Consider the following 17,556-nt stretch of genomic DNA (forward strand, 5'->3'; position numbering starts at 1 on the left):
CCCAAAATGTACATTAAAATAAAGAAAGTGGGATTTACAATATTAACGATGAACAATAAAACACTGAATATTAACAACTGATGAACGTCGCTCCTCTTTTACTTCTCAGACCAGCTCCTTGATAGCTGTGTATCTTTTACAATAAAGCAAAACACAACAAAAATGTAAAAAACAGCAAACTATGAATGCAAAGTGTAATAAACACCTACAATATGATATATTATCACGTAAAAATCTGCTTCCGCATCTGTTTCTGACACATGAGTTTCGGGCTGGCTGCTCTGAAAACAAACCACGCCCACTCTTGTTCCTAGTCTGAGCTGCTGTGACGTAGGTTACCGTAATAACTCGTTTAACACCCAAAAGCGCAGATTTCTACCATTGAAATACTTTCTATAGTTCAAGACTTACGGTCATTTACAAATAGCACTGCACATCACGATGGCGGCTACAGTTTTGATGTTAAAGGTCTAAAAAAATTATGTAAACCGTCCGGTGGGCCGGATTGAAAGTCTTAACAGGCCGCATGTGGCCTGCAGGCCGTATTTTGCCCAGGTCTACTTTAGACCGTAATGTCTTTGGACAAGTTTAGATTGGTGAATGACGTTTCGTAATGGGGAAAGATGTGAATGTCTGTTGTTTACATGTTAGCATTTAAACTAGCTAGCAAGCTCGCTGCAGTCAGTGTATTAAGTGCAGTTATGAATAACGGTTATTTGTTTTAGACCTGGGCCATATTCGGTAAGTCAATTAACCGAACCATAAATGAAAACGTACTGGATGAGTTCGCCAGCCTCGATAACGGCCATGTGTGTGCACCCGAAAGTAGGTATGACCATATTCAATTAAACTGATGGAAAAACCGTGATTGATGTTGATCAAATTTGGGGCCGACTAGCGTTAGTGGGCTAGCTAGTTTGAATACTAACAAGAAAACAAGAGACATTAACATCTTTCCCCTTTAAAAATACTCATATCCCAATCTACACGAGTATAAACAACTAAGATACAGTATTCACATCAAACATAAAGGCAGTGCTGTCTTTGCACAAAGTATGCGATATACTGGACAGTGTCGAGTTGAAACGGACGAAGGTGTGTTCAACAGGAAGTGAACTCGTGTGACGCCACATAAAGTAGGGCTGGGCAACATGGACGAAAAAGTATGTATCCATATATTTTTACTTAAACTCGATATTGGATAAATATCTCGATATATTTTCCTGTGAAAGTATACATATAAAGATATACATTTTTAAGCGAGATTCACTGAAACTGAAGTGAATGACAACTGTACTGTAAACAGTCAGTGGCACTTTTATTAACCCAGTTAGTCAAGAAGGATATTAACAGCACAGAAAAGAAACTGTTTAAGTAGCACAGAATTACATAAAATAAATAAAATTGAAAAATATTCTTTCTACGTAAAATAAATAACATAGCTTTGAAAATAATACAAAATGTATCAAACTCAGATAAAAAAAAAATTTGCAGGGACTTTTTAATTCCCAGTTGACGATGTAATGGACTGTCAAACATGTACGGTTCTGGTCAGCGCCAAGTAAGTGACTTGACTTAATTATGCGGCTATGTTCTTCCTCACTTCGGCATACATTTTTGGCAGCATTTCTCGTGCAAAATATGGCAACTCGAGAACAGTTGGGCTTACATGGCAAACAACTCAAATTAATGTTTTAAGCAGATGCATACATTTGTCCAAATATGGCCAAGTAGACGCATTGTGGGTTTCCTGGACGTCGTCTACATCGCTTAAAGAAAAATCTAAAGAAGAGAATCGCCCTGCCATCTTCCACTAGCCTGGTTGAATATTTCCTCTTCTCTTCTCCGACTCTCTCGTCGTTATTTGGGATGTCTGTTGTGATTTCCCTTCCTGGTTCGATGACCCGCCCTATCTTGCCTCTGATTGGCCTGTCCCTAATGTTTTGCCATAATCTCAACCAATCGTGACTCATCATAGTAAACAACCAACCATGGATTTTCTTATACGTACAAGCACGTCTTGGAAGGAGGAAGGGGAGGGGTTTACTAGCGAGTGTGAAGCGGGGGAGAACAAGGAACACAACAAATAAGCGGCTTTTGGTCATTTTAACATGAAATAAATTATATCCATATTACGATATTTTCTTAATTCATATATTGTTTAAAAATATATCCATATATCTTACAAACTCGATATATCGCCCAGCCCTAACATAAAGTGATAAAGTGAAGTGAAACATAGAAATAATGCTCTAGAACATTTACAAATTAAAATGGAAGAAGATAAACATAATTAAACACAAAAATACAAATAATGAAGCCAGAACAATATGGGTGCCAAAAAAAAGATTTTCAGATTAGTCGCGATTCTTATTTGTAACGATTCTTAATCGATTCAAAATAATCACAAATCGATTTTAACATTTTTTTTCTCTTCAATCTGCCCTGTCCAGCCACTCAGGCAAATGATATAGTTGATGTCGTTCATCTATATCTGCGGTACAGATTTACTTTAGAAAAGAGAAGTGTGGGGTACATTTGACTTTATTAAATGTTTGGGAGGCATTTTATTAACTAAACCAGTTTTCTTTTAAGTAATATAGAAATTGATCAAAGCTGTTTGTCAATTTTATGGAGGAATGTAAGTTAAGTTAAAGTTAAAGTTTCACACACACACTAGGTGTGGTGAAATGTGTCCTCTGCATTTGACTCATCCCCTTGTTCACCCCCTGGGAGGTGAGGGGAGCAGTGAGCAGCAGTGGTGGCCATGCTCGGGAATCATTTTTGGTGATTCAACCCCTTGATGCTGAGTGCCAAGCAGGGAGGTAATGGGTCCCATTTTTATAGTCTTTGGTATGACTCGGCCGGGGTTTGAACTCACGACCTACCCATATCAGGGTGGACACTCTAACCACAAGGCCACTGAGCATGGAGTTAATCATAGAACTGACATCCAATGTTATTTGAAAAAGTATAGATTTTGAATTGAGAATTGATTCTGAATCGAATCGTTACCTCCAAGAATCAAATCAAATCGAATCACGTGTTGCCCAAAGATTCACAGCCCTACAGAACAATATTTGATGTTTCCTCTGCTAAAAAAGTATATTGTGTGTCTATTTACTTCAGTTATTAAAACAATAAAATGCCACTTGGATAAAATATTTTAGTGTGGGTACTTTTTGAGCACATTCAACAATACATATTTACATTATATAAATTATAACAGTGATCATTTTGGTCACAATAGCTTTATTTAGCCATATTATTTACAGTTTTGCTTGTGTATTTTTGAGGCTCCCCCACCCCCTCCTTAATAGAGACAGAACCTATTTTATTGCTTTTGGTTTGATTTTTAATCAAGTGCAAGATTATCAAAAGAGAGTTTATTTTATTTGTATTGTTTACTGTGTTTAACTTGGCTATTTAAAAGTTTACATTTCAATTACAATGTTAGAATATGCGAGAAATACATGTTTATTGCATTTGAAAGGGTATACTTGCATAATTATTATTATTATTATTATTATTATGTATTAACATAACATCAGTGGTTAATTTGGCAATAGTATCGTTAATCAGTAATTATTTGTCATGGGCTCAGGCCTAGCGTGTTTGTAGTCCAAACAAAAATGTCCACAATGAGACCCATTAGCTAAAATGCTCTGTTGTTGGTTGTAGCACGGATCACTACACAAACTTAGAGCCTCATCTAAAAAAGAAGTAAGAAGTGCTGACTTAAAAGTTCAGCCGAGAGAGACGCACAGCCGCACATGAAGCATAGAGCTTGGCCAAACCTCGCCTTTGTCCAAAGAGAAATATACAGAAGGATCTACCCAAAACAACATTTAATGACAAAGACAGGTCCTACAATTTATGACAACGGTGGCTACAATGAAGCAGTGAGTCCAATATAAGTAGATTAATGACCATTTGTAATTGATACGTTAGCATGTAGCATTGACATTTTTAACAGAGTAGCAATTTGTCTGTTTTTTTTAAACATGTCCTGTCCAGCCACTCAGGCAAAGCATATAGTTAATGTAGATGATCATAACTGAAGTACATATTTACTTTAGAAAAGAGAAGTGTGGGATACTTCTCTTGTTGTCTTATTTGTATTTGACTTTATTGTTTATTTATTTAATGTCTGGTGCAGCCGGACCGGAGCAGGAGGGGATAGAAAGAAGAAAAAAAGGAAAACCGAGGGGGGAATTGTCTGGACATGAGGGAGATAAGACAGAAAGACAACAAAAACAACAACAACAACAGAACAACATCAGCAAATATGATACGCACAAATATAATACCAAACATTATGACAAAGAAGCAGTTAGTAAATAATAACACAGTAATGACAATGAACATTATTGCACTACAAATGGAACAGTAAAAATACCAATAGAAAAAGCACTATTGACAAAGAATGATAATAACCATAAAAATTCCTGCAGAAATTTTAATGGTAAATGAAATGGTAAATGGGTTCTACTTGTATAGCGCTTTTCTACCTTCAAGGTACTCAAAGCGCTTTGACACTATTTCCACATTCACACACACATTCACACACTGTTGGCGGGAGCTGCCATGTTAGGTGCTAACCACGACCCATCAGGAGCAAGGGTGAAGTGTCTTGCCCAAGGACACAACGGATGTGACGAGGTTGGTAGAAGGTGGGGATCGAACCAGGTACCCTCAGGTACGGCCACTCTCCCAACTTCGCCACGCCATTGGGAGAGTGGCCTGCTATGGGCCTGCTATCTGTGCCTTGGACATCTGGCCGGGGGTCGTCTTAAGCCGCCGTACTTTGAAGATGGTGCAGAGTGTCCGAATCCGTGAGTTTTAGGTGTAACTGTATAAAATGAGCTACAGAGCTAGCCTAAAACATTAGCATGCGCACATTAAAATGCTAACATTTAGCATGTGTTCTAACGACGGCATGCTAACAGTTAGCATGTCTCACATTTCAAGTAACACGGCTGTAAGGTGTATGGCTGCTGAAATAGAGAAAAAAGTGTAAAATTAGATGAAAAAGTTAGCATGTTTAAGTTAGCTTGCTAGCATGCTATCGTTTGCATCCTAACAGTTAACAAGTGTCACATACCAAGTTATATGACTCTGGGATAAACAGTTGCAAAACTAGCTCAAAAAGTTAGCATGCTAATTTTAACATGCTAGCATGATAATTCTAGCATGATATCAGTTAGCATGTGTCTTATACCAAGTTATATGACTGTAATGTGTATGGCTGTCTAATTAGAGAAAAAAAACGTAAAGTTAGCAAAAAAGTTAGCATGTTAATGTTAGTATGCTAGCATGCTAACATTAGCATGCTAACTACGGTATGCTAACAGTTAGCATGTCTCACATTTCAAGTAACACAGCTGTAAAGTGTATGGCTGCTGAAATAGACAAAAAAGTATCAAATTAGATGAAAAAGTTAGCATGTTTAAGCATGCTAACATTAGCATGCTAGCAGTTAACAAGTGTCAAATACCAAGTTATATGACTCTAGGTTGAACGGTTGCGAAATTAGCTCAAAAAGCTAGCACTTTAATGATAGCATTATGCTAACATAAACATGCCAACAGTTAGCATGTTTTACATACCAAGCTATATGACTGTAGGTTGTATGGCTGCGGAATTAGAGAAATAAGTGTAAAATTTGCAAAAAATAGTTAACACTTTAACGTTAGCGTGCTAGCTTGCTAAAGTTAGCACGCTAACAGTTAACAAGTGTCACATTCCCGTGCCAGCAATCGGAGGGTTGCTGGTTACTGGGGTTCAATCCCCACCTTCTACCATCCTAGTCACGTCCGTTGTGTCCTTGGGAAAGACACTTCACCCTTGCTCCTGATGGGTGGTGGTTAGCACCTTGCATGGCAGCTCCCGCCATCAGTGTGTGAATGAGTGTGTGAATGGGTGAATGTGGAAATACTGTCAAAGCGCTTTCAGTACCTTGAATGTAGAAAAGCGCTATACAAGTATAACCCATTTGTCATTTATTTATTTATTCCAAGTTATATGACTCTAAGTTGTATGGCCGCGGAATTAGAGAAAAAAGTGTAATATTAGCTGGAAAAGTTGCCATGCTAATGTTAGCATACTAGCATGCTAATGTTAAGAAGCTAGCACATGACTGAGTAAGAAGCAATACCAAAATCCAGTATTTGTTGGCGTAGACATAGAAAGTAGCAAAAAAAGCTAGTATAAAACATTAGCATGCTAATATGAGAGAAGCTGGGGGGAAAAAAGCTAGCATGCTAACGTGCTCACAAGTATTTGTTGGTGTATACAAAGCAAGTAGCAAAAAAGTTAGCATAAAATGTTAGCATGCTAATATGAGAGATGTGGGGGGAAAAAGCTAGTATGCTAACGTTCTCACAAGTATGCTAGCAAACTTGCTCGACACCAACGCAGATAGAAAAAAACATGATATTTGTACTGGGGGGGCCCTGTTGTCTGTCTATATGTTGTGTGCGCATTGAACTGTTAGTTACGGCCCTGTACAAACACCAGACTCAGGCCCTGTTTGCACTAAGCCGGATGGTTATCCAGGGTAAATCACACCTAACCTTATCCGTGTCCACACACAACAATGTCACTGTTTTAAGACCCCCGCGCCCCTCCGTCCGCCGGCGCAACGCGACCTAGTACACATGCGCGGAAAATGCGCACGTCATAGTCACCTCCAGTGTTGCTTTGTGTGCAAGTTCTTAAATTTAACTTATCTGAACAATATCCAGTGTTGTGATATTTCATTTAACTGGAATCCAGTGTGCTCTGGGGCCCTATTGTAGTGAATCACACCTGAGCCATCATAAATTAATCAAATCTTTATCAGACACGTAAACAATGTGATAAAGAACATTTAACATCAATCAATCTAGGGATCTAGATATCTGGTCAGGACACTCCTCACTCTTTTGCTTCACCTTCATTGTCCATTCTTTTTTGGTGACTTTTTTTAGACGTCGAGTCCGCGACATACATGGCGGACAATAACTGATAGTCTGCTTTGCCAGTCCAAAGACATTCGCCGTTTTAATCGATGACCAGGTAATACAAAGCACACGCTATCTTTTTTATCACATCCACGGGAGCTCGCATTCTCGTTCTCTCCTTCGACAAATGGACAAAGTTTTTTGTTAAGTAAAATCACAGCTGACCTGGACATTGTAAAGTTCTCTTGCCGTCTGAGAAGTGTTGTATCCCAAATAGCTGCAATCGCTTTCTCTTAAGGTATTCATGTGTGATATCCACAAGCGTCTGTACATGTAGAAGAAGGAGAAACACGGCCATGTCTGGATGATCCGCCTTGAGTGTCCGCCCTGAGATCGGTAGGTTGTGAGTTCAAACCCTGGCCGGGTCATACCAAAGACTATAAAAATGGGACCCATTACCTCCCTGCTTGGCACTCAGCATCAAGGGTTGGAATTGGGGGTTGAATCACCAAAAATGATTCCCGGGCGCGGCTACGCTGCTGCCCACTGCTCCCCTTACCTCCCAGGGGGTGATCAAGGGGATTGGTCAAATGCAGAGGACAAATTTCACCACACCTAGTGTGTGTGTGACAATCATTGGTACTTTAACTTTAACTTAACTTCATATTTCCAGCGGTTAGCTCCGAGCTACGAAACCGCTTTATTATGAATCTGGCTGTGGCGTGTTCTTTCTGACGTCACTTCCTGTGTGGGCGAGGTCCTTCTGGCGTCACTTCCTCTCCGAACTCACTTTGTAAACGATCAATGAGTCCATACAAAGCTAAGTGCCGGAGATTCAAGAATTACACGGCTGACTTACCCGTGTAAAAAAATTTCCGAGGAGGGTAACCTTAAACGCTGGTTTAATGTGGCTGAAACGGGGCTTAGGCTAAATAATTATTCGTTTAAGGGGTTAAAGGCCTACTGAAACCCACTACTACCGACCACGCAGTCTGATAGTTTATATATCAATGATGAAATCTTAACATTGCAACACATGCCAATACGGCCGGATTAAAGTGCAATTTTAAATTTCCCGCGAAACTTCCGGTTGAAAACGTCTATGTATGATGACGTATGCGCGTGACGTCAATGGTTGAAACGGAAGTATTTGGACACCATTGTATCCAGTAAAAAAAGCTCTGTTTTCATTGCAAAATTCCACAGTATTCTGGACATCTGTGTTGGTGAATCTTTTGCAATTTGTTTAATGAACAATGAAGACTGCAAAGAAGAAAGCTGTAGGTGGGATCGGTGTATTAGCGGCTGACTGCAGCAACACAACTAGGAGGACTTTGACTTGGATAGCAGACGCACTATCCGACGCTAGCCGCCGACCGCATCGATGATCGGGTGAAGTCCTTCGTCGCTCCGTCGATCGCTGGAACGCAGGTGAGCACGGGTGTTGATGAGCAGATGAGGGCTGGCTGGCGTAGGTGGATAGCTAATGTTTTTAGCATAGCTCTGTGAGGTCCCGTAGCTAAGTTAGCTTCAATGGCGTCGTTAGCAACAGCATTGTTAAGCTTCGCCAGGCTGGAAAGCATTAACCGTGTAGTTACAGGTCCATGGTTTAATAGTATTGTTGATTTTCTGTCTATCCTTCCAGTCAGGGGTTTATTTCTTTTGTTTCTATCTGCAGTTAAGCCCGATGCTATCACGTTAGCTCCGTAGCTAAAGTGCTTCGACGATGTATTGTCGTGGAGATAAAAGTCACTGTGAATGTCCATTTCGCGTTCTCGACTCTCATTTTCAAGAGGATATATAATATCCGAGGTGGTTTAAAATACAAATCCGTGATCCACAATAGAAAAAGGAGAAAGTGTGGAATCCAATGAGCCCTTGTACCTAAGTTACGGTCAGAGCGAAAAAAGATACGTCCTGCACTGCACTCTAATCCTTCACTCTCACGTTCCTCATCCACAAATCTTTCATCCTCGCTCAAATTAATGGAGTAATCGTCGCTTTCTCGGTCCGAATCGCTCTCGCTGCTGGTGTAAACAATGGGGAAATGTGAGGAGCCTTTCAACCTGCGAGGTCACGCTACTTCCGGTACAGGCAAGGCTTTTTTTATCAGCGACCAAAAGTTGCGAACTTTATCGTCAATGTTCTCTACTAAATCCTTTCAGCAAAAATATGGCAATATCGCAAAATGATCAAGTATGACACATAGAATGGATCTGCTATCCACGTTTAACTAAAAAAAATTAATTTCAGTAGGCCTTTAAACGACTTAGTGTAGACATGGCCTAAGATACCTGAGGGGTGGGGCTGTCACGTGACTTCAAAGGACTTCATGTAATTAGATGAATCTGCCACCATTACACAATGACAGCAGTTTATGTACAATTTTTTGAAAAACTTTTTGCCGAACAAAGTCTGATTGTGGGCAAACGTTTCGAGATATCGACTTTTCGTAAAAACCGTGAGCGCCGCAAGGGTTTAAAGAACGTTCCGGTGTGTCCGAAAAGTTGAGAAATGGCTGAGGAAAGCGAGTAGGAAAATAAGAATTTTTTTGTTTTTTCGCGCCAACATTTAACATTGGAGTCAATGAGAGATTTAGCTGACTTTCTTGGCTTTGAGGGCCAACAGAAGCCAAATGGGACACATGAGCTCCATAAAAGTGACATTTTCTGAGAGGACATGTGTGTCAATGTTTTCACCGAAACACATGACAGTGGGATAAAAGATGTGACTGTGTTAACCCAAAAAAAAGCAAATTTTTGGGGCTTCCACGCTTGAGTAAATTAGAGTGGACGCCATCCGCTTTTATGGAGGAAGGCCGATGGGGCTCGCCTCCTACCGACGGCCATCCAGCCAAAACCAAACATTGGACGAAAAAACTTTTTAGCCAGGGTTAAAGTCGACAAGTGTGTGAACAAAATGAGACATTAAGCATTGAGCTATGTGAAAGTATGGCTGGGCTACAAGAGGAGGTAATCTCACAGTTTAGAGCGTTCTGCTGGCAATATCCGCCATTATAAAGGTGCGTACCCAATCAATGGGCCCATAGCGATTAGTTTTTGGAATAGCGTCGCCATGGTAACACGAAATGTTCCCAACTTAAAGTACCCCCGTCGGCGCGAATGAGACATTTCCGACGGTATAACATATGCGGGGGTTTGTTGGTCGGTTTGTCTCGTATTAAGCGTAAGAGAAATGTGCAGAACTATAATAATAAAGTTTGAAGTACGAGCAATAATAATATGGGCTGCTTGCATTGCAGCATGCCCATAATCATTACCTCTACTGTATTATCAACAATACAAGTGTTTCAAATGCAACAATACATATATGTAATGATAATTTTAATTACAAAAGAAAGCAGATAAATGGAGGGGGGAAAAAAAGAAGCAAACTATATTAACCTTGTAGATTGTTATTGTAACAATAGGTTAAGCTTTGTCAGTGTGCCGTGTTTTACCTAGCTTCCCCTAGGGGAACAACATTAATACATGTTTGATGAAACGTGATAATATGCATGAGTATGTGTATATGCATGTTTGTAGAGTGAACGTGCTTGTGGATGTACCTACGTATGTGCGTATGAATATACAGTACGTGTGTATGTACAATATATTAGTAATTACGGCCCAAAGCACCCAGACGGCCCAACCCAAAACAGCAGGTGTGGTACCCAGGAAACATGGGACCCCTGGCCCCATGCAGGTAGGCCGGCCAACGACAAGACCCCCAGAACCGGATCCCACCGTAGCAAGTAGCAATTAGGACACTGGCACATGTAGTTACAGAGTTCTGGTTTCGCACACATTGTTTGTTAAATTGTTAGCACTTTGTATTACATTTAAACAGTCTTGTTTGTCTGCAGTCTGCTATATAACTATTACCAGACAAGTCGATTGACAAATGGAATGACACGATAGCATGTAGCATTGTAACTTAACGGGACTAAATATCAAAAAGACAAACAGCTGCTTACAGTGTAATGCAATATTCTTGCATTGATGTACATAATTGTTTCAAATCTGGAGACAGACATAAGATGTAGCCTGTATAATTACAGCTTCATGGACTGAAAGGCGTTGAAAGAGAAATCTAATCAACTAATCTTTGTTCTTCCATGAATGTTTGTGTCACATAGAAATGTGCAACTTTTCAAATTTTAGTTTTTTTGTGAATGTTTTCAAAAGACTAAGCTGTTTGACTTAATTGGGGGACAAATGTATTTGAATGATCGATCCGTTGTGGTAAAGAAGGATCTGAGCCGGAAGGCAAAGCTCTCAATTTACCGGTCGATCTACGTTCCCATCCTCACCTATGGTCATGAGCTTTGGGTTATGACCGAAAGGACAAGATCACGGGTACGAGCGGACAAAATTAGTTTCCTCCGCCGGGTGGCGGGGCTCTCCCTTAGAGATAGGGTGAGAAGCTCTGCCATCCGGAACTCCTCGGGATCCCCGGGAAGAGCTGGACGAAGTGGCTGGGGAAAGGGAAGTCTGGGCTTTGTGGAGAATGCATATGTTTAAGAGTTCTTTCTTTATTCATAGTCATGTTTAAAGCAGCTAGTGTTTTTCCATTTGTAATCTTTCTATTTTTTTATTTTATGTCCGCAAGTAAACTGTGTGTGTTACTGTAGTAGAATTTCTGACCTTTTGACCTATATTTCTTGTCTTTTAAGAATGTCCGCTCATTTTCAATACTCTTGTATTTTGTGCCATTGAATGGACCAGTTGTGGGACAAAAGTGAATATTAAGTCGTGCCAACCTGTCTACAGAATGTGTTGACTATCTAAAGGATTCGAGTTGTTATGGAACAGATAGGAAAAGCAAACAAGAAATTGACGCACTCGATAAGGATTGATGACGCACAACAGACATATAAAAAATGGCAGAAGACCGGAACTGGGGAGTGATTTTGGCTTGTGTGTGTCTTGTTTGCTCCGGAGTAACTTGTGGTTTGTCTGCACGGCCAACTCAATTCAACCTGCACTTCTGATAATGGGTAAATAAATTTGTTGTACTAAACTACTTTTGTTGCCTGCTTAAGCTTCGGACAATCCACTACATTACCTTGAAGGCTTGCACTGTAGGAGTTGGAGTACTTCCTTATATCTTATCTGTAGTAGAACAATGAGGCTGTATTCCTTTCTGGACAGGTGGGGGCTTTCTTCGGATGCAAGAAGTTGTCTCTTCCGTTTGATTGTTAGACCAATTCGAAAAGCCAATATGAATGTATTGGTGTGGTCTCCTGAAGCTTTAGTAAAACTTGATAATATTCCTATTCTGTCTTGATGGTCCTTCTTACTCTGTATATACTGTATGTCATCTGAAAGAACTTGGGATCAGTGACTTTAATTCCCTGAGAGGGATTACTGGTCAGATGCAACAGCTTCCATGCTTAGGCTGCTGCCTCAGCGACCCGACCTCGGATAAGCGGAAGAAGATGGATGGATGGATGTATTTGAATGGTTTTTAATGACTATTTTGTTGAGCTGCAATACAGAGAAGAAACACTCACCTCCAAGTTCTTTCACATTCAGGATGGCATTAGGAAAGGGCACTGCTTTGATACTAAAACCTGAGGAGGAAGACACATGTCACTGTCATGAGAACCAAAGATGGTTGACAGTTCAGAAATTGTTCACAATAGTATTTTTTTCATCATTTAACAAGAACTTAACTACCGAGAGGAAAACACAGATTAAAAGCATTTTTATGACACAAACAGCATTTTTGTGTGCCCCAAGTTGGAAGTGTAACAAAACCAACGTGTGGTTACATGCGGAAGATGTAGTACAGAACACACAACAGATGCATTAGAATAATGTCCAAATGACACAGATTTGTCACATTTTACAAGATCGTTACGTTGTTTGTAAGTGTTACAACAGTGGTAACAGATGTGGGCTGGAGCATCAGTCATGATTCTTCTGCAGAGAGTGTTGAAAGCTAAATGCAATTCCAGAGAATCAGTTTCTGCTGAATAAACAATAAGCTATTTCATCAATTGCAGGTGCAGACATATTTTGTCAAAGATTCTCAAGTTAACTTGGTTGAAGTGAGCTAACTTTGATTTGTTAAAGGGGCTGTTTGCAACTTGCTCAAAGTTCCATTTTTCAAACTAAATAATATAAAAAGAATACCACTTATGTTACCAGTAGTGGTTTAACAGAACATATTTGTACAGTGTCTATATGTTTCACAGTTACTACCGTATTTTTCGGACCATAAGGCGCACCGGATTACAAGGCACACTGCCAATGAGCGGGTCTATTCAGGTCTATATTCATACAAAAGGCGCACTGGATTATAGGGCGCATTGAAGGAATCTTATGATATTTTTTTTTCCACATTTACAACACTTCCTTGTGGTCTACATAACATGTAATGATGGTTCTTTGGTCAAAATGTTGCATAGACTATGTTTTACAGATCATCTTCAAGCCGCTTTTAAACTGTCTCTTTAGGATGCCCTGTTTTTGTGGGCAGTTTTATTTACGTGCCTCCACTTCGACAGCGTCTTCTCCCTATCATCTTTGTTGTACCGGTAGTGTTTAGCGCTTCCATAGCGAGTCTACTGACAGATAGAAGTTAGAACTGTACGCTGCTTAAATATTAAAAATGGCAACAGCGGAGAATGAATGCCCCACAACAAGAGGATAGAGAAAAAGAAGGAGATTATTGGCTACGGCGCGGACTACAATGGCAGACGCGCACCAATTTTCAGACCTTATGCAGAGCCCAAATACAAAAGGTAAGAAAAGTTTGATTTGCATAATAGAGCCAAACAAAACGCCAGATAATGTCTCCTAAATTTACCCCATATTGGGGTCCTTATACACTCACCATAATAATACCTGTATGTTGAAGCACAGTACGTCTGACTATGGTAGCCGTAATGCTCCGACAATCCATCAAGTGGTGCGTCTTGGTAGCTTACCAAAGTAAGACTAAAACATTTTGACAGGTTTTTGAGCGCCATCAATGACATATCAAAGTTTGGTGTTGCTTGCCAGGACTTGCAAGTGTCATATAGTTAAAGTTAAGTTGAAGTACCAATGATTGTCACACACACACTAGATGTGGTGAAATTTGTCCTCTGCATTTGACCCATCCCCTAGTTCGCCCCCTGGGAGGTGAGGGGAGCAGTGGGTAGCAGCGGTGGCCGTACCCGGGAATCATTTTTGGGGATTTAAGACTAAGATTAAAGTACCAATGATTGTCACACACACACTAGATGTGGTGAAATCTGTCCTCTGCATTTGACCCATCCCCTTGGGGAGCAGTGGGCAGCAGCGGCGCCACGCCCGGGAATAATTTTGGTGATTTAACCCCCAACTCCAACCCTTGTTGCTGAGTGCCAAGCAGGGAGGTTATGGGTCCCATTTTTATAGTCTTTGGTATGACTCGACCCCCAATTCCAACCCCTTATGCTTAGTGCCAAGCAGGGAGGTAATGGGTCTCATTTTTATAGTCTTTGGTATGACTCAGCCGCGGTTTGAACTCACAACCTAACGATCTCTCAGCGCGGACACTCTAACCACTAGGCCACTGAGTAGGTTTAGTGAACAAGCGTCAACCTGCAGTCCACACTTATCTCTTATGTGTGACAGCCATCTACTGGTCACACTTATCATTACACTATGTAACAAATAAAATAGCTTCGAGGTCGGTAAGCACAACCAGAATAAATACATACATGAGGCGTACGGTCGATTTTTGAGAAAATTAAAATATTTCAAATGCGCCTTATCGTCCGAAAAATACGGTAATTATATTGAATAAAAATAGGTTCAATTAAATTTAATTCATTTGGGATAGCCTCTTGAAATGCAGGATCTCATTTTCCAGTAGCGATTTTATATGGCAATTTCAACCCTCTCTAAATTTGTTAATGAAAACTACAACTAAGATGAACGTTACAATCAAACAGCTGGGGTGTAATAATTATAATACTTACAGTATTAACACTTAATAAGGGCACAACAAAAAACAAAACAAAGAACACGCCATAAACTATACACTACTGCCATCTAATGTTTTTGACTTGCAACTGTAATTGCAATTCAAAGTCATAATTGCAAATGATAATATGATGATAATAAAACAATATAAAACAACTAGACAACAGTTATCATAATCAGCTCATTTTTAAGTATCGCAATAAAATATTTTATTTTATTATCAAAAACAATTAACACACAAAAGTACCAAAAACCGGTATCGTTGAGTACTCGTAACTATTCCACGGCACTGGGAATTGATACCGTATCAGTTGAAATGTAAAGAGCACTCAACCCTAATCTTACTGGTGGTCATTGATGATGTCCTGTTATACATCCACTTTTCCAGTGTGCTAAAGCACTAAAAATATTTTAGGGATAGTCTCTCAATGTTATGTTTTTATTAACTTATTAATGTCTTATTTGTATTTTATTTTTACATAAATCATGTTTTATATTATTTTTAAGATGGCATTCATTTGAGTTATTCTCCAGTGTGGACACCTCAAAGGTGGTGTTTTTCCTCAAATCCTCAGTGCCATGTTTTGTTTTTGCTTTGTTATTGTCAACAGTGTGTGTGCGCATGTCTTCTTCTCTTCTTATATTTTTGTTTTTGTACAGCACTTTGTGTTTGCCACTTGCCTGTGAATGAAAAGTGCAATATAAATAACGTTTGATTAGTTGTTGGAATAATAATGGTAAGAGTAAAGAACGAAGAGAAATTAAATGTCTCAAGGGAATTATGAGATATTTGCTTTGTTACCCACAATAAAACATAAAGCTGAGATTTGCATATATTGACTGATCTACATTGCATCAGTTTTATTATTTTAATGTACAAAATACAGTGGCGAGCCGCAAGTTTCCCATCTAGGCCTTCAGTGATGTCCTACTTAGTCCGACTTCAATAAATACCTCTGAAAATAGCAAAATGTTTGTCCCCACATGACCACGGCTGGATAAACACCACAAACAAACACATATGCGAACTACTGAACATTGAACCACCTCAATAATGTACAACACTTATTTTTCAGCGCATTTAAAAATCAATAAACCCGCATCAGCAATGAAAACATATCTTAGGTGGTACTGTCAAAATTAAAATAATTGTAAAAAACATATTAAACGTGAAAAAAACCCATCCCATCCAAAGCTGTATAAGCCAGTGGTAACGCTTCTCTCATAGTTGATGTATCTCGTGGTTGGTTGGTTCGAGTGACAGTGGCAGGCAAACCATTTTACCTCGCTAGCTTCCGGGTTCGGCAGACCTCGTTTCACAAGTTGTAGTTTCTCTTTAAATATCCTTCTTGAAAATGTATAGCTTAGACTTAGACAAACTTTATAAGGATGGGAAGGATAATGCAGGTATTAAGTAGACTAAAATATGACATATATGTAATATTTACATATTATATATACAGTATACTCCTCTCTGAGCTGCCACCTTACCGTGGTAGAGGAGTTTACGTGTCCCAATGATCCTAGGAGCTATGTTGTCCGGGGGCTTCAATGCCCCCTGGTAGGGTCTCCCAAGGCAAACAGGTCCTAGGTGAGGGATCAGACAAAGAGCAGCTCGAAGACTTCTATGGAAATACAAGAACCCCATCCATTTTCTACTGCTTATTCCCTTCGGGGTTGCGGGGGGCGCTGGAGCCTATCTCAGGACACCCTGGAAACGTCGCCACCTCATCACAGGGAAATACAAGAACCAAGACTTAGATTTCCCTCGCCCGGACGCGGGTCACCGGGGCCCCCCTCTGGAGCCAGGCCTGGAGTTGGGGCACGATGGCGAGCGCCTGGTAGCCGGGCCTGTCCCCATGGGTCCTGGCCGGGCACAGCCCGAAGAGGCAACGTGGGTCCACCCTCCAATGGGCTCACCACTCATAGGAGGGGCCATAGAGGTCGGGTGCAGTGTGAGCTGGGCGGAAGCCGAAGGCAGGGCACTTGGTGGTCCAATCCTCGGCTACATAAGCTAGCTCTTGGGACGTGGAACGTCACCTCGCTGGGGGGGAAGGAGCCTGAGCTAGTGCGCGAGGTGGAGAAGTTCCGGCTGGATATAGTCGGACTCACTTCGGCGCACAGCAAGGGCTCTGGAACCAGTTCTCTCGAGAGGGGCTGAACTCTCTTCCACACTGGCGTTGCACGCAGTGAGAGGCGACGGGCTGGGGTAGCAATTCTTGTTGCCCCTCGGCTCAAAGCCTGTACGTTAGAGTTCAACACAGTGGACGAGAGGGTAGCTTCCCTCCGCCTTCGGGTGGGGGGACGGGTCCTGACTGTTGTTTGTGCTTACGCACCAAACAGCAGTTCATAGTCTTCCCAACGTGTCCTGGGTCTTCCTTGTGGCCTCCTACCGGTCGGATGTGCCCTAAACACCTCCCTAGGGAGGCGCTCGGGTGGCATCCTGACCAGATGCCCGAACCACCTCATCTGGCTCCTCTCAATGTGGAGGAGTAGCGGCTTTACTTTGAGCTCCCCCCGGATGGCAGAGCTTCTCACCCTATATCTAAGGGAGAGCCCCGCCACCCGGCGGAGGAAACTAATTTTGGCCGCTTGTACCCGTGATCTTGTCCTTTCGGTCATAACCCAAAGCTCATGACCATAGGTGAGGA

The 17,556-nt window shown here is 40.9% G+C and overlaps 1 protein-coding gene across 2 annotated transcripts in view; it reads right to left on the reverse strand.

Annotated features, from left to right (window-relative positions):
- LOC133652372 (ADP-ribosylation factor-like protein 15) overlaps positions 1–17,556 on the reverse strand; it is a 285,034-nt gene that overhangs the window by 92,971 nt on the left and 174,507 nt on the right. For both annotated transcript variants that reach the window (XM_062051057.1, XM_062051058.1), the window contains one exon: positions 12,460–12,519. In XM_062051057.1, the coding sequence (XP_061907041.1) occupies positions 12,460–12,519 (60 nt within the window). The remainder of the gene's footprint in view (positions 1–12,459; positions 12,520–17,556) is intronic.

The sequence above is a fragment of the Entelurus aequoreus genome, linkage group LG06, assembly GCF_033978785.1.
Source record: "Entelurus aequoreus isolate RoL-2023_Sb linkage group LG06, RoL_Eaeq_v1.1, whole genome shotgun sequence".
Lineage (NCBI taxonomy): Eukaryota > Metazoa > Chordata > Actinopteri > Syngnathiformes > Syngnathidae > Entelurus > Entelurus aequoreus.